Source organism: Ammospiza caudacuta, chromosome 3 (genome assembly GCF_027887145.1).
Source record: "Ammospiza caudacuta isolate bAmmCau1 chromosome 3, bAmmCau1.pri, whole genome shotgun sequence".
Classification (NCBI taxonomy): Eukaryota; Metazoa; Chordata; class Aves; order Passeriformes; family Passerellidae; genus Ammospiza; species Ammospiza caudacuta.
The window spans coordinates 15,614,558-15,638,391 of NC_080595.1; the positions used below are offsets into that span (position 1 = coordinate 15,614,558).

Sequence of the window (23,834 nt, forward strand, 5' to 3'; positions counted from 1 at the left end):
CAAATAAAATAATAAACAAGGGAGTTCAGGCAGGGAGGAGCCAGGTTCTGTGTAACCTGCTGCTGGCAGGAGCTGGGTTAGTGCTCTGCTGGTTTCCTGGGGTGAAGTTGTGCCTTCCCCCCTTCCAGCTACTGCAGTTAAGTCAGTGCTGAGAACATTCATCAAGGGTTTCCACACCCTTTCCCCAACAGAAAAAGGGCAGCTCTGAAGCAGCATAAGGTAAGTGGCCAAAAAAAAGTCACAGAATGTGGTACTTGGCTTTAATTAACCTTTAACCTGAACGGCAATGATGTATTCTGCACAAGAACACAATGATTTCCTCCCATTCCTATGAACAGAACAGAGAGAAGTTTCTGTTCTGTACAAGTAGAAGCTGAAAGCAAAGTTAAACTGAAGCAGTTACAGCAAATAATTCATTGGGGTTTGTGGGGGAGGGTTGGTATTCTCCCATCTTCTACATCCTTGGCTTGAAGGGCAAATTTTCTGGCCCATTGTGGCAAAAATATTCAATATTTCAGCTCACAGGTAAGAAACAACAGTGCCTTTTCCCAGGAGTTGTAGGCCTGCTCTACCCTCACCACACAGCTCAGCCTGACAAGCCCAGGCTTCAGCACAGAACAGCACTGGCCCAGTGACCCACTGGTGACTGAGGGGGAAACAAAGAACCACCAAACACCTGGTGTAGCCCAACTGGTTTTGCAATGCTTTTATTACTGTATATATTAACATTGGTTTGGATAGTAGGTAGCAGGCATCTCGACATTGAAGTTCATTTGTGCACTCTCTGCAGGGAAGATGTTTTACCCTCAACACACCTCCTTCTGCTTCACTTCCTGATCTCAGCAGCACTCACTGCTCCTCCTGCTCCTGAGGAGCAGCAGGTCACATTTATAATGAATTATACCAACAAGCACATCTCTACTAGAAAGCACATCACTTTATTGTGAAGGTCTCAAGTGAAAGAGTTCAACTTAACCATGACAATACTTTATGTATTACAATTGCCTGTTGATTTATGCAACTATGTTGAAGAAAGCTGTTAGCCAAAGTCACCCCCCCAAAAAAAAAAAAAAAATCAGAGGATATTTGCACCAGTTTTAGTTTATACCTCACAACATACCTAGGCTATATTTTTACTATCACAGGGTGTATTTACTACTAGGGGAATGTTACATGGTCTTTCAAACATGAGACTATTTACAGAATAGGCTGAACATTTGAGTTTAGATAAAGCTGAACAATTTTACATGTATAGGAAGTGTTATAGGCTAGCTTTCCTGTGGCTTTTAGCTAGACATCAGGCACTAATGATTTGATTAGCTCTGTACAAAGAATCACACACCATCCAAAACCTCTTGGCTGCTGGTTAGTTCCAAATTGTTTGAGAAAGCGCCTACTTTGAGCAACAGTATGGTGGGGGCCTTGCTATCCCCATGTCACCCTCCTGGTGCCTCACTGCAGAAGGGAACAGAAGCTAAGCTGTTGCACTAAGTCAGAAGGTACTGATTAAAAGAGGATGGAATTAACAGTATATAGAAAAGACATAATATACTGGTAGAAAGTCATACCTCCTCAAGGTTTCGCTGAAATCATTCACGTTAGGGAAACACTGTTCTCTCCCCTGCTATGCAAAGCTGACAGGAATTCCCTACAAAGAGTCCTTGAGAAATAAATTAAGTTCCAAGACTAAGTTAGGGAACTGTTGTACATTCAGAGTGCATTATGCCTCATGAACCTTGGCTGGGTGTTTCTGGTACAGCACTTGTGCCTTGAGCACCATGACAGCTCAGGCTTTGGGGCCACAGTCACTGGGCGAGTTGCAGGGAAGGTCTGAGAGCCATGGCTGCACACACAGATATGTTGTTTTGTGCACAATGCAAGCCTGATTTCCCCCTTAGCCATACAAATTAAGACAATATTTATCACCATACAGTTTGATATTACTTCCAATAAGTACAATATTTATTAAACATTTCTTCAGTTTTGTTACATATTGTGCAACAAATTACAATATTCTGCAGCCACAAATTATATGCAGAGTATGAAGAAACTATTAATCAGATAGTGTGATCTCTCCATTTATAATTCTACAAGAAGGAACTAGCAAATCAGATCTTACATATATCTTACTAAATTTTATGCATGGAAAGTGACAGACACTGTTGTGCTGTTTGATACAAAATGGCTAAACTTCATCTTCAGAAGACTAAACCTGACATCTAAACATGCCAATAGAAACATCAAAACAAAAATACATCCTAACCAACCACAGGAAACAGTCTGGTATCAGGAAAAGCAACAAGGATTACACGTTTATAAACCAGCACACAAAGGTTTAAAACAGTTCTGAAAATGAAGTTAGCTGTCTTGAGTCAAGGGAATAAAAAAAGTCAGTATTGACCATTTACAATCTCTGACCTTTGTGGAGACGGTAAGAATCTGTTGTAGTGCAGCTACATACAGTACAATTCAGGCAAATTTTTTTTTTCACTTGGGTTCAGATTGCAAATTCATTGTTGTGAGACAAAAGGGGGGGAGGCAAGTTTTAGCAGCAACCTCCACTAGACTGCTTGACTGGAGTGCTCTGAATTTTAACATTGGACTTCTCTGCACCACCAGCTGTCGCTCCCGGGCCCATTCGTTTTTTAATCTCGGCAGCCATGGTCATGAAAGACTGTTCTACATTTGTGGCATTCTTTGCACTGGTTTCCAAAAATGGAATTCCAAGAGAATCTGCAAATTCCTGCAAATTGAGAAACAGTGAACAGTAAGCTCATACGCAGGTTCATACCTCACCTCCATTTCCTGGAGCACCACTGGATAACTCACAAGTTCCTGGATCCCACCCCACACCCCATGTCCAGTCTGAGTTGCAGGGCAGGAGGTCATTAAACTGCCCCCATTCGTGGCACCAGGACACCTCTGTGCATGACAAACCAGAGCAGGGGCTCAGCCAGGCAAACCCACAAGTCCCAACATACCTTTGCTGTTGTATAGTCTACTACTTTCTTTGTGGTCAGATCACACTTGTTCCCCACCAACAACTTGTTGACGTTTTCACTGGCATAGCGGTCTATCTCCTGCAGCCACTGCTTGACATTATTGAAAGACTCCTACGAGATAAGAGAACTGTAAGCAAGGCCCTTGATGGAGGGGAAAGTTCTGCACTATCCCTTTGGTCATGACCAGCAAAGAGTATGAAGCACTGCACTTATCCATGTGATGGATCCATATGATAGAGTCACAACCATGGGAGAGGACTCTCCAATCTGCCCAACTCCCCTGATGGCCCTGGGACAGGCTGGTCACCACAGGGGCCATCCAGCTCCTGTTCCCAGCCCTACACAGTCAGCCCTTCCTGCACTCTTCCCCCTATTATTTTTCCCTGCTCCAATATATTGAATATTCTACATCTTCTACCATCTGGGGCTCTTCTTCCTCCTCTTGTAGCAGAGATAAGAGATGTGGCACACAGCTGAAACCAGATGCATCCCACATATTCACTAAGCATCAGGTGCTACATGCAAGCCACCTTGTTGCAGATATGCTGGAACAACCTCTGACTCCAGAAATGCTGGACAGATACTCCAGTGACTGAACACAAGTGTTCTTTTTCTATTAATTCAGGAAACCCTATACTTCCCAAGTGCCTTTCAAACAACTGCACCAGTTCTTCAGAGATCCTTTCAGAGAAAACACTGGCTCAGTTGTATCTTGCACCCAGGCTGGCAATTTTCTGTTCCAAATGCCAGCCTTTACTGCAGACCACAGTTCAAGTACATTCAGAAATCTTTCAACAATTTCCATCAGTAATTCAGATTTCCTGCTACCAAAGGCAAGGTGAGAGGTATTCACACAAGACAATTAGTTACCTGTTCACCAACGTTTTAGGTTAAGCCTAAGATACAATTGCTTAGGAGCCACAAATCCCACTGCTCTCTTTATTTCTGTGTTTTATTTCTGCCAAACCAGAGGCAAACACATACATTTAGCTTGATAAGCCTTAACACAGCCTGTAGAACTCTGTCACTGTCTCCCTTAAGAGGGGCCCAGCTGTTAAATTCCCAATTTACTCATCAGCCTGGAGAAACCGTGCAGGCCCAGGTTTAACACATACCTGATCTGTAACATCATACACAACTATGATGCCATGAGCTCCTCTATAGTAACTGGAAGTGATAGTCCGGAACCGCTCCTGTCCCGCCGTGTCCCACTGCAAGACAAGTGACAGGGTCAGCTCCTGCAGCGTGGCTCAGCAGTGCTCACACCAGCTTCCAGAAGCAGCTCAGCAGAGCAGCCATCCCACTGCAACCACAGCCACAGCAGGGGCTCTGGGGCTGTACACACCAAACAGGATTCGAGGAGATCACACATTTTAACTGAGAATTACACTCTGTACGTACTTTTCTAAAGTGCTCATTTGTTTGGTTTCAGCCAAGTGTAGTCAAGAGATCTCTCTGGGGAAAACATTAAGCAGCTCTGACCCATGAAGAAGCCATGGTTCAATGGTTAGAAGAGCAAACACAAGCCAGGACTTGAAAACCTGCTAGGAATAAGGTCAGAGAGCTGCAGGTCTCTAACATGACCACTCCCTTCAACTTTCTTGGCACACAGGCTTCAGCAAAGGTATTTAAAGGCAACAACTCAAACCAAACTTGATTCCCTTCTCCTGCTGGGAGAGTTAAGAAAGGACATAAGGCACTTGACTTCTTCTCCCACCCAGGATGGGAGCAGGACTCACCCAAACATTTCTCTCCCTGGAGCTGTGTCAAGAATAGCACTGGCTGTGTATTAAAAACAGAGTTCACAGACAGACTTCAGCAGTAACAGCATTCCTAGTAGGCTGCTCTGTGCTCAGGACAGTTACATTAGAGACTGGAAGCTCAAGCTTCTGGCTGTAAGCTGGACTCTGCTCCACAACACTGAATCCCTGAGTCATTGCCTTCAAGTCCTGAGAGCCTCAGCCTGAGCTGGAAGCAGTGGCTGACAAGGATTGTCTGACCTTGCACAGATATTAGATTTCATCACACCAGTCACCCTTCTAGAGTGCTTCAAGATTAAAGAATTGCCAAGTCTCTTCTCCTGTTTATTCCAAGTGAAAGGCCAAAAGCATAACCAGAAAACACTGCCCAGTGCTAAGGCAGCCAGGCCAGTTACAAGCCTTTGTGTCAGTTTTTCCATTCAGGTCAACAAAAGCAGTTTCCAGCACTTAAGACAGTGCAGCAGCCTGGTAGTAACAGCTGCTGTGGAATTCAGGCATCTTGGACAACTGTGTGGTATTCCTGCACTTAGACAAATCCTGGCAAAATACTGCAGAACTACACCAGTTCTGATATGGGAGCACTTCAGCACAGAATCTCCTCTTCCAGGCCTTGATAATAAGCACCCTTCTTTAAAGACAAGTAAGTCTTGCAAAAAACTGCCTCACCTCTTGGAACAGGGAAAATACCCCTTGTATTTCAAAGTGTTTTAAAGTACAACATGACCAGTAGCTGTGGATATAACTCGTGCTCCAAGAGACTGAAGCACACAGGAGTTGAGAAATACTACTTACTATCTGAAGCTTGATTGTTTTCCCATCTAGTTCTATAGTTCTGATTTTGAAGTCCACACCAATCGTGCTGATGTAACTTTCTGTGTACGTGTCATCCTAGGAGAGAGAGTGAACATAAGTCAAGGCAGCTGCACCTCTTCTGCAGTCACCTACTTCATTATGCACCAGTCAGACAAAGGTACTTAATTTCCTTGTAAAACCAGCCTGATCTCTCATGGCAAAGTCCAGGAGGTGGCCAAGCATTTCCACCAAGTATTTACTTTTCAAAAATTCTGCAGCTTTTAGAAGCACCAATCAGAAACAGTCAAAAAAAAGCCTCTTTTCTGCAAATCCTACAGTGTCAAGTCCCTGTGAGCTGCAGTGTAAAAAACAGTCTTTGCTCATGGTGGCAGACTGAAGGTCTACTTATAATAACCACTCAAGTTATTGAAACACATCACATTTTTATTTTCCTTTGATGGCTTTTGATCTGTGTTACACAGCAGCTACCTAGAACAAGTCAGAGGCTGTCTCAGTCCCACCTGAGTGTCAGATGCTCTGCTGCTGCAGCTGGTTGCTAAGGCAGGTTAGAGTTACAGCTGGAGTGCTTGTGCTGAGGCCTCTGCTCTGCAGCCCGTGTCGATACAGGAGGGAAGGCACTGCCTCAGCAGCTTGCAGGGATGTGACTGCAGTCTCCAACAGGCCTCAAGGCACACAGAAACTGCTGGTCAGTCTTTGCTACCTTCTAGTGACTGCCAGCTTGTCAGCATGAAGGAGGTTTCTACTCCTAAAGTACCCAAAGGGTACAACTTCACATACAGTGTACCACAAAAGGCTTTATGCAACCAGTAGGTATCACAAAAAGCAAGGGATTCCTCTGGGCTGTGAATGGAAGACATCTTAGGTAATACATCCAAGTAAGAATAAAGTATTAAGCCCTTCAGAATGACATGACATTTGTTTCCTTAGCATTTCAATACTCCAAAGGGTATGTCTGAAAAGCCTGAAGAAGTTTAAACTACAGCAGCAAGAAAACACAGGTGTGTTATGCTGTGGTAATTCCTTATGTCAGGGTAAAACAGTTTAGCTGGAAAAATGCATCTCAAAAGGAAAAGGCTACTCAGCCGCAGAAACATCAGATAACAGAGCACAAACTTAAGCTAGCTATCAAAAAACAAAAGTTGGATTATTCACATGAAGCCAAAATTAATTCAAAAAGTATCTGCAAGAGAAGCAGGTTAGACCACTCTGGGAGTACTGCTCCAGCTGTGGTGTCACTTCCAAACCACTGCCTCCCTCCTGGGAGCAGAGCAGGTGACATCCTCCTACTGTTTGTCCTGCTACCAACATCAGCCACAATGGCTTTAAGTGAGGCTGTGTGTACACACAATTATTAATTCACATTAATAATTCCAGGTACAACAGGCTCGTTGCAGAGGTGCCCAGAGGAACTGCTCAGGCTGTGGAAACAAAGCCATCACCTTGCAGCAGTGCCACACTCAAGTTTTTAAGTTCATGCCCCATATCCTGCTTCCCTCCTCTCCTCCCAGGGACATGGAAAGCTGACCTTTGGCACAGACACAGATAAGGAGTTCACTGGACTTCAGCTTTTTCTACCAAGAGCTATCAAACCCATTTTATATTTTTTTTGCTGACAGGAAAACTTCTAGTTTTCCAGAACAGCTCACCAGCAATTTTAACATTCACTATAGAAAGCAGAAGGCCTTATTATTCCTAGAGTATTATTTACATTACTTCTCTGACTAAACAACTGGTAGGTCTTTTTACTGCAGATATCAAACTTCATCTGCTTGAAATGTTCTTATCAAGTAGTAACTGATCAAGGTCTGTACTCCTCATGCCTAAGAGCACCCTCCCAGAATTCCTTCCATCCTCAGCATTCTACCACTACTGTAATGATGGAAGTTAAATTAAGGTACCTCATTCTCAAGTAACAGGAAAATTAGAATTAATCTTAGCTGGACATATTATTGATATTATTTCTTTCCAATTTAGTGAAACAATTACATCAGATAGAGGCAAATTTAAAAGACAGGAGGACTTTGCAATACTATACTTATTCTTGGGTATTACCAGGCCTGTCAGACATCAGCCCTGCTACCTGAAGGGAAGCTCTTGCTAAAGTACCTCTTTTACAGAGTTTCCAAGCATGATCACTTACTGCAAACCTAAGTAGAAGGCAAGATTTCCCAACACCGGAGTCTCCAATCAGAAGTAGCTTGAATAAATAGTCACTGCAGAAGGAAAAAAAAAATTAGTTCACTTAATGAAAAACACTGTCAAAAAAGAAGTTCCTTACAGCCAGTAAATTACGACTTTTGAGATGGGTAAATTAATTCCCTGCTAGGGAAATCACCTACAACTCCAAGCTTCTCTATTTGGTTTAGAAATTCACAATTTACTCGGTAAGGGAAGTGTGAGGTAGGTGCTCTGGGCACAGCATTGTTGTGTGGAACTCACCTCCCTGGGAAGTTACTCTGAGGATAAGAGAGGGACTGTCAGCAGGAGTAGCACAGTCCTACCTCAGCCTTTGGGGTCTGGCTGAGATGGAAACCGTGCCTGCAAGTGAATGCAAGCCCCCCTGTCTGGCTGAGGAACTTGGTAACACACAGGAGGTGCTAACAGCCTGCTGCCCTCCAGAGGCATTGTCTTTGCTTCTCTGGACTCAGGGTTTGATTCCACTGCCCAGCTTCACCAACACCAGGGAGCTGCCAAATGCAGCCATTTCTTTCCTCAGTGCAAGTTACTCATCTTTAGTTCCAGCAGAACGCAACAGCACAACTGAATACCCACCTTCCCCAACAGACTATGAGCAGTGACCAATACCACACCTGCCTTTCAGGAACTAAAGCAAAGCTCAAGTCATTCCCAGATGAGGATACATCTCTGGGGGATGTCAGGTGTGGTATCAGTAAATCTCAAGATACACTGGAAGAACTGACAAATCTTGTGCTTAATGCTGAGTTTTCCCAACATTAAAGAATAAGCACAGAGTCACCGACCAGCCTATATTTACACTTCAAAGAGTAGAGAAGATTTCACTGTTGGCAAAATATGAGGTTTTCTGTTAGTCCTAAGACTAATGGGGAAATTTCAAGCTAGAGAGCAATTAACAGAAAAATAACAACCCACCATTACACAAGTTATTTTGCTCCTCAAGTACTACACTAACTCATTCTCAGTTGACAACTCTTCGGCCCTGTAACGGCCCAGGACAAAGTCCTCTTCTCACTTAACCACAACAGTCATATTTCTATGTCCCCTTAAGCAAGGAGAGGTAAAGATTAAAGATATGTGGAGTGCCTGAAGTCCACTGTCCCATCTATTATTCCCTAGAATCGCCACTGCTGCTGGCTGGCAGGAATCCAGGCAGGAAACTGCATCCATGGCCAGCTGATAACAGCCCAGCAGATGGCCAAGCCAGCTTCTCACCACTCCTGCTCAAGTGCCCCTCACCTGCCTGGGCCCAGGCTGCAGAACACACCCAGCTGGAACCTCCAGTCTCTGCAGCACTCCTGCCCAGGCTAGAGAGGAGTCAGAAGTGCTAAATGTAGCAACTAATAACCCAATCCTTAAAAATGTACAGCTAAAAGCACTACAGGGATGGGAAAAAAGTCAAAGGATACCTAGCAGTTTACAGTCACAGAATTCACCACTCCACCTGTCAAGTCACATAATACCACAAGGCAAGATGGCTTTAGGAGAATGACAACTAACCCCAACTGTTCAGGGGACCCAAGGTACATCACCCCACAACCCACACATCTCAGTAGCTTTGAGCTGGCTGAAGCACCACTACAGACCAGAAAACTTCTCACCCCCAATAACAGGAGAAACTCTGCAACCTGGAGAGCAAAGTAAAGTATGAGGGCTCCAGGACCTGCTCCACTCTTACACCTTGCCTTGCCTTCCTCCCCACCACTGTGCCTCAGCTTTCACTCAGCTCCTTCCAACTCCAGCAGGAAGTTTGTGTTGCTCACTTCCCTACAAACAGAATTTTCAGCAACCCTGAAGTCAAATTATTACTTACAGCTTGTAGCATGTTATAATACCCTTGAGAATGTTAAAACAAGAATATTGGCACTGTATTGCCTTCAGTAAAATTAATGGAAAAAGTAACTCCTTCCTGATAGAAGTAAGGCTTAGCTGCGGGTCTGAGATCCACTTAAAAACTTCCACTTGCTTCCAAGAGTAATCCAGGTTTCCCCAGGCCCCAAACATGAAGACTTCTCTTCCTCTGCTACTCCTTGTGCTACGAGCAGCTCCCAGCCAAACCTCCCCATGAGATCTCTCACCCTTCAGCAGCCAACAAGAGCAGTAACAGTGGGTATGGAACAAATGTTGAGCTAACACAGTGAGACCTCAGAAGCCTTAAGCACTGGATCTGGTATCTTTGCTATTTAGCTGTCCCCTCACTCTGGGCTGCAGTATTTCCAGAATCACAGAGACACAGTGGTCTTAAGCCACCTGCCTCAGCATCCAAACCAGGGCCAGCACCAGGTGCACAGCTGGAAACAGCCTTCACTGAGTTAGCTCTGCCTCTGACCTTAGAAACAGCTGTTGTGTCACAAAAACCTAATTTTGGTGGCAAGACTTTCAACAGTTTGGGAATAGTGTAAGACTCTGGGAACTCAGGGTTTTTATTTTTTAAAACAATCCATATTCCAATATTGTAGTGCCTTCCTTTCCAAGTAGAGCTTAAAGTTTTAAAATATACAGCTCCCAAGACCTTTTAAAATACAGCAGGTGCCTATTTAGGGCCATAAGAACCAAATGTGCAGTTTGTTAGAATGTGATGCTTGACACAGCTCTTAGGGACAGCAACAAAATCAAATAAAATTTTGAAGAGCTATAAAACTTTGTAGAAGCCTATTTCTAGACTGAGCTACACCAATAGAATATTTGGTAAAGGGGTTCAACTGTAGCAATGCATCCAACAAGCCACTCACGTTATTTGGTATTTACTCCTGAAGAGCCACACAAACACTTCTGAAGTCACTGAATTTTGCTCTTTAAATCTGGAAGCTTAAAACTCATCAGCTCCTCTGGTTTAGGGAGCCTTCAAAAAGCTGGCTGAGCTGTGCAGTACAGCCCTCTCCACGCTCCTGGGGAGACAGTGGGAATTCAGGTTAATCATTCAATTATTTCTCACCATTTACATAAGCCAGTCATCCTTGGGTCGTTTACAAGAGCACACTGGAAGAGCATGTGCAGCAAGGCAGGTGGGTATGGTGAGTAAGAGTGAGGCTTTCAAATCCTCCCCATAACTTCCTCTTGCCACAGAGATAAAGGACAAAGATGTTAAATGTAACTGCCTCTTGCCAAAAAAGAAAAAAAAAAAAAAAGGCACCTCCAAATCAAGCTGAGGACAGATCTGGCCAAAGCTGTGTGGAACAAGGGACCTGTGGGCCTCTAAGATAGGGCTGTTTATCTAATTTGTATAAGGAGGCATGTGGGGATTTTTTAAATGCCAGGAAGGTTTTATGCCAAAACAGACAAAGCTAGGCAGTCACCCGTCTGCAACAAGAACTGCTGGAATTGGCTGGCTTCAATCACTGATGGCAGCTGCAGGTTCACTGTAAACAGGCACAGCAGCCTCGAGCCCCACTCTTGGTGCTACCACCCCAGACATGGTGAAGAGGTGCATGACTGTCACTCTGATCACACTCTGTCTGTGTAAGCAAACAGAATCCAGCAGACACGATGCCACTTGGCATGGCAGATTGCTGGTTAGAAAGGTTAGAACACAAACACTTCCAGATTTTTCCAGCAACCTAGGAGCTGTCACTCAATTGTCACCTACTAACCACCATCAGCCAAGACTGAAACCCACCTCTCTGGTATTCCTAAGCCCCTCTGCAGAATGCAGGAAGATCTCCCCCAAGATTTGCTCCAAAACCCACTGAGCTTCCTCACCTGTGCTGGAAGGTATCTAGAACAGGGTCCAGGCAGAACCCTGATCTGATCAAGATTAACTCCTGATCCCACCTGGCTGCTCTGCCCAGGCACCCCCAGGGTGTTTGTGCTCCATGCAAGCGGCCCAAGGGCAGGAAATGCCGAACCTGACATGATCTAGTCACAACAGAGTCAATATTGACATTCTGCTCACTCAAACACCGGCAGGGAGGGACACAGGGAACACATCCCAGTGCTGGGTGGGCAGATGTTTTCAGAATTCAGCTTCCAAACACTGATTCTAGAATCACATCCACCCCTCTTCAGCTCCTTCACTCCATCTAAAAACTAACAGTCCACTGGGCTGAAGCTCCAAGGAAGCTCTCAGAAGCACAACTCCCCTTCAAACCTTTGCACGAGCAGATCTAACCCTGTGGCTTTATCAGGAAAGCTGAAGGAAGTCGGCCTTTAGTTAGGAATTTTAACTAGCTATGCCACTGACTTCTGATTGAGTTCTGGCCCAGGAGAGAGGATCTGGGGCTGCAGCCTGATCTGAAGCTGTGATAGGGAAGTGAGAACGTCTTACATTATAGGCAAGGCACTTCTGAGAGGGTAAATGGACTCATCTCTTTGCAGGGAACAGAAGCAGCAATGTCATAATCCCTTAAACCTTATTCCTGTTTTAACAGGGATCCAAGTACACACACCACACTGACAGGTATTTTCTGTCCCTCTCACCACACCCTTCCCATCTCCTCCCCTCATCCTGCTGACACCACCCTCTCAGGAAGTGGCAATTTAACACTTCGAGTTCACGTCCAACTCCAGCTTCTCCTCTTTGTTTCACTTTCAAGAACTCAGCCGTGCTCACCACCAGGACCAAGAATGAGTCTCTCTGAAAACACTGACCTCAGCACTCAGTACCTCGCTGCAGGGAACCACCCTCTGCATCAGTCTAGAGGCTCATGGACTGCAAGAAAGGCAAAAAAAATCTATGGAAAATGCCTCCTCCAACTCATTTCTCTTAGTGGCCTAACACTCTTTTGAGGCAGCTTTCCCACTACAGAACTCAACAGCTTGCAAGAGAAATTAACTCTTGACAGCCATTAGGACCATGAGGCACCAGCAGTTTGTTGGGTTTTCATCCACTTCCCACCTCCAGTTACTGTTTTGGTGTGTTCCACAGCTACAGGAGCAAGTTTGTGATGTCATCTTGCCAAGATGTAACTCGAGTTCCTGGCTGTACCTCCTGGCTGTCACCAGCTCCCTCACTAGCCGATGACTACTTGTTTGCTCCTCAGGTGATTTTCATGGACTCACAGTGCCTGCAACCAACCCCACTGACGTAAGCTGAGAGCACAGGAGCCACAGCCACACGAGTCAGGAGCTGAGAGGACAAAATTGTGGGTGCCTTCCAAGAGCAGCTTCCATGGATATCCAGAGCAGCAACGTCACACCACACGTGGATTTTAGTACCAGAGCCACTACAGTGGCATCAGAGGTGACAGTGGCTTCACCACCCCAAACTGGGGTGCCAGCAAAGCCAGCACCAGTGAAAGGATCCTAAACACAGTGAAAGGATGCTAAACACACCCGACAAGGCTGAAGAGTTGGAAACACGGCAGCTGATTTTTTAACTTTCTAAATTAAGCTTCAGCCCTTCCTCTAACTCACAGAAGAAAGTCTGGAACAAAATAAAGTTTATTGTTCCCGACAGCCTGGTGGCCAGGACACAGCTCCCCGAGTTTCCAGAACAGAGACATCCCCTGGGAACAGAGCTCAGACAGCCCAACTCCCGAGCAGGTCAGCTAAAGAAAAAGGCCACACTCACACAACCCCCCCCAAAAACCCCTCGTGTCATCACCAGGCTTTCTCAGCAAGCGCTATTTCAGCTGGAAACAGCCCCAAGAGCGTTCTATTATCGAGTCACAGCGTTGCAAAATCTACATAGGCAAGAAGTGTTTTGCAAGAGCCATGTGACACACACATGACTTGCAGCTAAACCGAAGGGTGGACCCCTGGCTACGGAGCCGCCGCCGGCCGGGGGATCGGCTTTCACAGGGCGCCGGTGTCCCCCCGGTCACTTGTTGGAGCCCAGGCCCCGCCGTGCCTTCCCGAGGCTCGGGAACATCGCCGCGGCTGCGCCCCACGGTGCTGCCGGGGCGGCGAATGCCGGTTCCCCGCAGGGCCCCCGATCCCCCCCCGGCCCCGCCGGACCCACCCCCGGGCGGCCGCGCTGCCTCCCGCCCCCCACCCTCCTCCTCCTCCTCCTCCCCCGCCGCCCTCGGGCCCGGGCGCGGCTCCGCGGGGACCGGGGGGAGGGGGGGCTCGGGTCCTCGGACTCGCGGGCCCAGCGCGGTCCCCCCGCGCCCCGCGGCGCCCCCAGCGCGGCCCCGGGGCCGCCCCGTCCCGCACTCACTATTCGGGGTTCATGCTGGACATGTCCGTGGGGCCCGCGGCCCGAGGGACGGCGAGCGCGCTGTGAGGGGGCGGTGCGGCGGCACCTCCCGCCGCCGAGGCAGGCGCTCCGCGGTGCGCTGGTCCGAGGGAGCCGCGATCGCCCGGCGCTCGGCTCGGCCCGTCCGCCCGCGCCCGCTCCGCGGCCTCCGCGCTGCGCCTCAGCCCAAAATGGCCGCCGGAGCCCGACCAGGAAACGGGGCGGCCGCTCGCCGAGCAGCGCTTACATGGCCGGGGGGCGGCCGAGGGGCGCGACGGGAAACCGAGTCCGCGCCGCCGCCTCCTCCCGGCCGCGCCCCCTCCTGCGGACTCGCTCTCCCGGCGGCCACCGCGGCGGCGGCAGCGCATGCGCGATAGCCGGCCTTTCTTCCCTCGGCCCCGTCGGCTCGGAGCGGCGGCCGACGTCGCTGATTGGCCGGGAGGCACGGGCCGGGGGTGACGTCAGCGGGCAGACGTGGCAGCTCAGGCGAGTCAGGGCGCGGGCGGGGCGGGGGCGGGGTCTCGGCGCGCGGGGCGGGGCCGGGATGGGGCCGGGCTGGGCTGGGCCGCGCCCGAGCTCCATCCCCGGCTCCATCCCGGGCTCTTGTCCCGGGCTCCATCCCCGGCTACATCCCGGGCTCTTATCCCGGGCTCCATCCCCGGCGTCCATCCCCGGGCTCCATGCCCGCCCCAGTCCCTCCTCCCATCTCTCCTCCCGTCCCTTCCTCCATCCCTGCCGGCAGCCCTGGGTCCGTCCCGGCAGGGCGTTCTCTCTCCTTACAGTTCCCTTTGCGGGGCCCGGTTCCCTTTGCGGGCTGCCGGTGCCTCAGCCGGGCCGCCCTGTGCCGGGGCTGCGGGGGCCGGGGGAGGCGGCCCGGCGGGCACAGCGTGCGGAACAAGGCTGCTGGCAATGCGGGCCGGCCTGCGGCTGCGGGGAGGCGGCCAGGAAAGGGAGAGCCCGCTCCGGAGCCCCTCCAGCCGCTCCCCTCCGCGGGCAGCCATGGAGGGAGGCTCTGCACTCTGAGGCTTTCCCACTTTGAACGTGGGAAGCGCATCTGGAGCAGCACAGGGCGTCTTTAGCTCCTCTAAGGCCTGTGTTCTTCACCTGAATTTATAAGTCACTGTCCCTTTTTGCATCTTTTATCAGAAAAATCTGCCATTGCATCTATTATCAAAACTTCTTTACAAGCATTAATCACGTTTCACTACATTCTTTAGGCACAGTAAATATTTCTATGCTCTAGTGACTGCTGGGGAGTGGGCATGGAGAGACTGCCACACGCCTGGGATCTCCGAGCAAGCAATCTGTTAAAGCTGGATGATTTCACAGTATGGGAGACTGGTTTCTGGTCAGCCACTATTAACAGTCTTGCCAAATATCGAATTGTATTGCTGACACTTCAGTTGTTGATGTTCTCAGGTTTGTTCCTAGCAAAGCCCTGGCCTTTTCAACAGCACCAGAGAGAGCACAAGCACAGAACAGTACACATCACTCCAGACTCACAGTGCGCTGCTAAACCTTACAACAGCTCCTTGTAATCAGCTCGGGAATTTAAATCCCACCACTAATACACACTACCCGACGTTCTTTCATTACAAAGGGCACAGTATAATACACGACCAAAGTTTATCTTCCAACCAGCTCAAAGGACAGGAGGGACAACCTGCACATGGACTGTGAGATCACTGAGACACCTGTGCAGGGGTGTGTGTGCAGGACTTGGGCTACAAGCTGGGAGGTGTTACTGCAAACATCTAGGTGTTAAATAATAACTGGCATAACCCACAGGAATGGGTGTCTTTCACTTGGACAGCATCAGACCAGAGCTGAAGCCCCAGAGGAACTGAAATTGTGCTCTAGCCCCTTTTTCTCCCCACAATGAGATGAAGAAAAGCCACTCACGCTGCACACATCTTCGAGGTTTTGGTTAGGTTCGGTTCCTTACATGAAGTCAGCTGAGTGTGGTGGCTGCAATAGGAAACACTGAGCGCTGCTTGCATAGGGTTTGGGTTTCCTCTCTCTCTGCTCTGCTGGCTGGGTAATGCAATCTGCAGCTGAATCTACCACATAACTTGCTGTGTGTTCTGTTGCTTCTGTGGGGGTCATTGCTGAAGTTTCCACTTCCCTTTCTCCATTACTTTGTGTATCTGTGAAACAATGCCTGTTTTGTTTGATGTTTGCCATAAGAAATCCAGCGAGTCCTTTGAAATGTGCTCTCCTCTCTGGTACAGTAGTTCCCTTTAGGCACTCCATGGAAGGTGACCAGATGTGCAGGAGTACCCCAGATGACAAATGCTGTCTTCATTTAGCAGACAGCAATTCATTCTCTGCTCAATACAGGAAAAGTGGTTTCACAGGGACATTTCAAACATTTGTGCTTTAACTTTTCTCTGCCCCCATGAAACAAAAAGCTCCAACCACTCCAACTCCTTACACTGTTGTGAGGAATAGTGCTCACAAGCCACAATAAATAGGACTTTGCCACATATGGCACTGCTAAATGTACCCAGCCAAATCAGAGAAGACGCAGGGACAAACCAACATCAGCACCAGCTAACTATGAAATTCCAAATTAGATTTATTTCTGAAGTAGGGCACAGCTTAATAAGAGTGTGGGAAGCTGTTTAATTTCAGAGAAATAACAACTTCCATGTCTAGAAGTGTATTTAATCCGTGTGACTGCCCGGGCAGCGTGGCAGCCATAGCAGCCCATGGCTGCAGGGTGTAAGGGCAGAGGGAAGAAGTGGGGACGTGGATCTCCTCCAGCTCTGCAGGAGGTGCAGGGGGGCTTTCTGCTTCCCATGTGGCGGGCTGAGCTCACCTGCTGCCGTGGTGTCACCCGCTGCCGTGGTGTCACCCGCTGCCGTGCTGCCATGGTGTCACCATCTGCAGCCCAGTGTCTGCACGTGTACCTGTCTGACTGGATGAGCAGGCTCAGGACCCCTGCCTGGTTTCTGTCTGGGATCACAGCAATGATTTATACCCCTCTGCCACATTCTGTCCTGTCCCTCCTCCTGCCTTCAGGGCTTATTTGTGGTTTGTCCTGAACACCACCAACCACTGGGAGGTCAGAGGGGCCTCGCTTGTTTCCCTGCTAACAGGATCTAATGCAGGGAGCAGTATCAGATGCCAGTTCAGGGGACATTCTTCATGTACCTTCAGGGCTGGATTCTGCCTGTGAAAAGAGAGGTTTATTTCATCCTGTTGGTAAAATCAGCTGCAGAATTTCCTTCGGCTGAGGCTGTAGTGCTCTACCAGAGCAGCCAAGGAAAGCCATGAGCACAGACTGGCTCCACCTGTACCCTCAGTCCTGTCCACCCTGGGGCAGCATCCTGACCCACTAACTGGTGTTTCTGAGGTTGAGCTCTGCTGGTTCCTGGTTCCACTCAGGTGATCTGCCCTCCCCTGCACCCAGCTCTCTCCTCCCCAGGCCACAAAAGGCCTGTGCCAGAGAGCTCTGACAGAGGATGGGAGGGAGAGAGAAAGCAAGCTTTGATGGCTGCAGTCAGCTGTAAGGGGGGAAAGGAAGGAGGAAAAATAGCACAGATGATGCAGGAGAAATGCTACAGCTGTGTGAGCACAGGTTTTGCAGTACAGAGCCCCAGTTCCTCCCGTGCCATGGGGCTGGCAGTGAGACTGGGATGGCACCACCTGCAGAGAGCAGCAACCTGCACAGGATCCATTCTGCCTTTCTTTTCTGCCCTTACTTTTTAGAAAATCATCCATATTTTTAAGGTATATAACCACACCACATAGTCACAGGGCAAAGGAAGGTTTCAGGTGTGCTATCTGGCACCCTACCACAATTTTACCCTGGAAATATCTTTCTTTCCCCTGCATAACAGTTCTTGAACCAAAGGTAGGAGGAATTGACCCAGAACTGCCTCCCCATAAAGCTGTCATGTTAGCACAGCAGTGCTGAGAAATCATTTGCCCCCTGCTTGGTCCTTTTCCCTGGATTATGTATAAAATCAGGAAAAAAAGTGATCCAGGTATTTATTTCCCCACTTGCCTTTCCCCGCATTTCCCCTGCCCCCTCTCAGTGTCTGGTCTGTGGGGTGGGAAGCTCTCAGGCTGGCAGAGGCACAGCAGCCTCAGGAGAAGGTCAGGCACCAGGAGCACACCACATTGCAGCTGGCTGTTTGGGTGCTGGGAGTGCTGGGAGCAAACACTGATTGCAGCTTATCAACAGCAGCGTCTCTCTCGCCTCGCTCAGCCCTCCCATGTGCATCATTTTCTGCAGGACCTGTCAGCTGCCAGTGGTTTTTAGAGAATAGAACCAGGCCATTTCAGATGTGCTGGCAGCACACCTCAAATGGTGTCGACAAATTCCTCCTATTAATTCTTGATTTAGGAACTAAAGGAAAAGGGAGAAGTTGCTGATAGACCTGTGGTACCCCTGGGAGGGAAAGTACAAATGTACCCATATTCAGATGAAGTAAGATGTCTGGAAAACAATCATGGGCAGGAAAATGGTATTCTGGAACTGTTAAACAGAGCTGGTCCACTATCACACATTGCTTTAAGGGAATTCAGTGGTTTATGAGTTACCAGGAACCAGCTCATGTCCAGCTCTACCTCTCTGGCTGGACATGTGGCCTGTGCTTTCATCTCCTACAGCGAGGGGAACGGAGCCCAAGGTTCCACACTGGTCCCAGCCACAGGCAGCAGACAAGAGCTACTGGCAGGGTGGAGTGTCAAGAGCACTTGGATGTGAAGTGATAGCAGTGTAGCCTCACATTTCTCTTCACAGAGAAAAGCAAGGCACATTTTCCCAAGAATATATCTGAAATTCACACTCTCTGAACCTCAGAGAAAAGAAAAAACAATTCTTATCATTTTCTGTGCCTGTGTTTGTGCAAAAGTAAAATGCAATATGGAGATTGTTTACCCAAAGTCATGGTGTTTTGTTTCCTTGGCCTATCAGGGCCAAGTGTGTGTGTGCAGACTGTCAGTGGACAGTCACAAAATGAGTACCATTGTGTGCTTAGCAAATTCAGTTTTAAATGTATAAAATAATATAGTATAAGAAATAATTAATTAACCTTCTGATATCAATAGAGTCCTCCTCATCATTCCTACTTTGTTGGAGTCCTCTCAGCACAGTTATATAGCAGGATGCTCTGGGAGCAGATGTCCAACTGTGGTGAGCTAAATCTCTTTAGGAAAACTCCTAGAAGGAGATCTAGCACCTTGTTCTGGTTCCTTTCTTCAAGCCTAGTTTGCTTCAGTATTGCTGTGAGCACATTTGTGTTTTTAGGGCAACTGTCAGCCAAATTTGAAGTAGAAAATTATGTTCAGCAGGACATGAAACACTAATAAGCAGGTTACCTATTAACTTTGATATCTTTCTGTTTTACTTGACACTGTTGCCACAGTTCAGATCTTGATTTCACAATATTTTCAAAACTGACAAAACTACATTTTCATTGTGTGAGTAGCCATGGAGGAAGTAGAGGGGTTTGGGAGCTGGAGTTTCTGGGACACAAGCCTCTGGAAGCAGGATAAAATTGCCAGCTTAGGACCGCAACTGAACAGATTTGCTAAAATTATGAAAAAAAGAAGGTTGGAAGGGACTCCAGGAGATGTTCTACTCAAGTTCCTATGCTTCAGCTGCATCTATTTGAATCTCAATAGTGATATTCTTGAAAATGTCCAGATATGACAATTCCACTGTTCCCACAGGCCATTTATGGCAGCACCCACAAGAAAGGTAAAAAAAGCTCACTGCTAAAATGATTCCAAGGATAAATTAAGCAACTTAGACTTTTACTTAAGGCTGCTGGTAAATTCAGGACACTTTACTTCATCTGTTACATCCTGGGCATCTTTTCAATCATAATCTTCCGTGCCCCAAGCAATAAAGAAGACACAGCTTGAGCTACTGTGCTGAGTTCCTGTGGCTTTGTGCCAGCTGAGGATCTGGCCTGTTTGTTTTTATAATAACAGCTCAGACTCTGGACCACAACTCTGCAACAGGAGGTTGGGCTTTGAGGGTGCTGTCTCCTGATGTCCTGCTGGCAGCACTCATCTCCTTCCAGGAAATGAACCCTTTGTTCCTGCTGCAGACCTTGGTTCACCTCCTCACAGACATGGGGCAGAGCACACAGAAACACAAGGTTTGCAGAAGTGGGGGTCAGAGTTCTCCCTGCAGGCTCTGCCCAGGGCTGTCTTCTCCCTCTGACTCATGGATTTTGCAACACAGGGAGATAGCAGGGCAGTGCTCCCTGGAATTTGGCTGCTCTGCTCTTTGCCTAGGTATCTGTTTGTTCAGGAGTTCCATCCATCAGCCAATTACCATCCAAATGCCCTGGCACGTCCTCACCCAGCTGGGCTGGCCTCTCCCTGCCTGGCCCCGGATGTTATTGAACACTGACATTGATTCATACTGAAGGTTGTTTCACTGGGTCTTGTAGGTGCCTTTGACACCAGAGTTCTGGAAGGCACTTTCACCCTGGCAGGCTGAAAAGCTTGTATGTTCTTACACGTGTGCATGGCACCCAGAACAGGCAAAAGGATACATTTCCAATGAAAAGCAGCAAATTAAAGCAATGGCTGTGCTTTCTTTCAGCCTTCATTGTGCTGTCATGCCCCTTTTCTTCCCTATCAGCTTTTGTGCCACCAGGTTCTCTTCTGACCTCTTCTTCTTTCAGAAACTTTCTTCTCAATTTTTCTTTGCTCACGGTCCTCTTCTGTTTGCTCATCCTTTTACACACACCTGCCTTGCACAGCATCTTCAATACTTTCTGTATTGCATGCTTACAGGGGCCTGCAACATGCATTTCAACAACAGAATGCCTCCCTTTTCTCATGGCCTGACATTGACAATATCATTTCACACTTTCCATGATCTAAACTTTGAATCTCTTTCTGCTTTTTTTGTCTTTCTTGGCCCTTGGCATGTTGTTCTCATCCTATTCATCCCTTGGAGTCTCTGTCTAACCTGGTTTGGGGCATTTATGAGCAGGCTTGTGACACTGCTTGCACATGCATGTACAATTTAGTGTCAGGAGAGAGAGTCTCAGACCTCTGTAATCACATTTGGGTCTGCAATTACATTATTAGACCGTTTTCTGGAATTATCTGTCTCCATGGTGGCTACAAATGCAGGAAGGAGGAGCCACCTCCCACGCTACCCAGGAACAAATGCATATCTTCAGGAGGAAAGGATAAGCAACTTTGCCAAGCTCCACAGGCACTTCCCTCTCCCCACAGGGTTAGTCTGGAGTCCTGCCAAGGCAATGGTTAGACACAGGGTTTGGGAAATACTGTTACAGCTCAGAGACACAGCACTAACCAGACAGTCAAGACTCAGAACATACTATTCAGGCCTTGGGCCTCCACAGCCTTGCAAGCAAAGAAAACTCTCAAACCTTTCTGAAAACTCTCAAAATTCTCTCTTACAACTGTGTTTTTCTTGTTCATACTTTTTTCTTTTCAGTTTGATATTTTTCATACCTAAAAATGGCAACAGAGAAAAAAAAAAAAGCAGCCAACAATGCCAATTAGTCTACCCAAAGTTCTGAATGAAACCTCTATTTGATATTGTACCTTTCTGTAAACAGGTACATTTTAGCTCAAGGGTTTTACTTGGTTAAGTATTCTGGGATTTGGGGAGATTTGAAAATAAGCTTACATAATTGGTTTATCCTATCAGTAATGTTGATAACTCCATTCCTTTGTTGGCTGGCAGACTAAACTTTGAGTTGTCATACACTAAATTAAACTAACAATCAACAGAAAGCCAGATGAGATTAATCTTTTATTATTGTTATTCAGCATGAATACTTAAATGTAACAAGAGCTAAAGGTAAAAAGCTCACCCTCTGCTTCGATTAAGACATTCAAATGCCTTTGTCTTTACCCTAACACAGGCCAGACAGAAAACTAAGTGAGGGCACTGCTCTCTAAGTGACAACCTTTATTTAAAATCCTTCTGATGTCTGTTCAAGATTAGGCATCATCCCTAGTATTTCAAACAGAAGCTCAGCATTTTTTATCATATGAGGTTACACTGCTACAGTCCTGTGAGGAGAATGGGACAGATCAGTCTAATAAGTCTTTGAAGAAGCAAACAACTGTCTTTGAATGCTGAAATAATGTGATTTTGGATAGCAGATTTTGAGAAAAATAAAAAAGGGCTTCATTCTGCTTAGAACATTAATCAGTGAATTCAAGAGGTGAAACTCTTCATAGTAGTAAAGTCAATATGAAATTCAAGCATTCAGTGGGTTCACAAATGGTAAGGAACTCAGCCTCTGCTTTACTGAGACAGGTACCCCTCTAGGCTTCAACAAACAGGAAACATGTCCTATTTTACACAGCCTGACACTTACAAATTTTGGAGACCCAACTGTGAGTAAAAATGAGTATCTTTGTCTGGATAGCACAAAGCCAAGATTAGGAAATTACACCCAAGATTCAGCAGAGTGTAGAAAATTTCCCATGCAATTCAAAGTTTTAATGATTTGTTGAATTAGTTTCCCTTCTCTCAATTTCTTCTTCTCTCCTTCCTCTTTTTCTACTCTTCCTCTTCATTTTGCTTTTAAAATTTATTATTTTATGATTGCACTGTGCCTGTACTGACTTGGTAAACCTACCCCTACTATTTAGACATGCCCAGCCTAAATAAAGCAAGAAACTCTTAAATTCCATAGAGATGTTTCATTTTCAAGCTGAGAGGCAGCAACATTTAATTACTAGCAGGCTAATCCTGCAATCATCACTCACCACAACCACTCAACACATGGAAGGGTGCTAAATTGATTCTAAATAGTACTGTGTAATGACTGACAAACATAAAAAAACAAACAAACAAGAAAGCAAAGCTGTTCAGATAAAGGATACGTTCTGAAATGTGGTGGAAAAGCATCAATTAAGACTAAAATATCCACAATGGCAGGTAATTTAGATCTAGGTTGATTTCCAGGTATACCAGAATGCTTCTCCCAAATCTCACAGGCTGCTTACCACACCTATTAGTCACCTATGGATTTTTTTGTATGAGGTATTCTTCCATGGCTGGGAGGGTAGCTGCACTAATTCATCAATAAAATCCTTTTCATGAGACCAGCCACAGTCTGGATTGGCACTGATGAAGCAACTCTCCAGTTTCTTCCTGAAAGCTAGCAAAAGAGAGAGAACAGATATAATTTCAGGAGCTATAAATTCACCATTACCTATTTACATTCCATTTGCTATTTTGAAAAATATCTACAAATAGTATTATTTGAGATAAGGTATTGAAATTATTTGATCCTTTTACCTTAAGAAAAAAAGCTTTTCAAAGATCAAGTAATTCACAGTTAAATGCAGTCACTCCCTACACATTGCATGCATTGCCTCTATTCATTAACTAATGAGATTCCTTTGGTGCCCTGCAAAAAAGGGTGACAGTTTGAGTACATGAGATTAACTACTTAATTTTGCCTGTTTTCTAACACAATATTGCCCTGTGCAATATGCATTCCATATCTGGGCTTTTATGTCCAAATACAAAATCTGCTAAAATGTGTGGTTCAAAGGCCATAGCAATATCCTACCTAAATCAAGAGCATCAAAACATGGGGTGGGGCAGAAAGCCACAGAGGATTATTGTGTGTGATGGGATTTGAAGAATCAAGAAATAATCGGGACAACTACATTTGCTTTTGTCTTTGGTGTCCATGAGACCTCCCTGTAGAAGAGCCAGAGTACACAAGGGAACAAGGGTGACAGCTTCTGCAGTGATGACTTTTCACTGCTTTTTTTTTGTTCTAATACTCTAGTTCAGAAAGCACAATGGGCCACTGTGCTTTCCACCAACACATAATTAGCAATATCAGAGATCCCAGCCCTCCTTGTTAATTCAAAGCAGTGTCTGATCTTTTCTAGAGTGTGCCCAGTGCAACACGTGGTGAATTGAATGAGCACCCCACTCCAAGCAGATATTTTGAAAGGCACCCAGTT

At 46.7% G+C, this 23,834-nt stretch overlaps 1 protein-coding gene across 1 annotated transcript; it reads right to left on the reverse strand.

The window, feature by feature from the left end:
• Window positions 1-690: 690 nt before the first annotated feature.
• Window positions 691-14,254, reverse strand: RAB1A (RAB1A, member RAS oncogene family). Its single transcript, XM_058802699.1, has 6 exons — window positions 13,869-14,254; window positions 7,716-7,788; window positions 5,555-5,650; window positions 4,118-4,213; window positions 2,982-3,113; window positions 691-2,743 (listed from the first exon to the last, which is right to left on the reverse strand). The coding sequence occupies exons 1-6, from the start codon at window positions 14,252-14,254 to the stop codon at window positions 2,546-2,548; spliced, it is 981 nt and encodes a 326-aa protein (XP_058658682.1). The 3' UTR covers window positions 691-2,545.
• Between the last annotated feature and the right edge of the window lie 9,580 nt (window positions 14,255-23,834).

Bases quoted from the DNA above. Each gene is read 5' to 3' on its own strand.
- RAB1A (XM_058802699.1), bottom strand. From the start codon at position 14,254: ATGCGCTGCCGCCGCCGCGGTGGCCGCCGGGAGAGCGAGTCCGCAGGA. The intron at 4,214-5,554 runs GTAAGTAGTATT...CTTGTCTTGCAG, and splicing joins AAACAATCAAGCTTCAGATA to TGGGACACGGCGGGACAGGA. The intron at 3,114-4,117 runs GTATGTGTTAAA...CTTATCTCGTAG, and splicing joins TGTATGATGTTACAGATCAG to GAGTCTTTCAATAATGTCAA.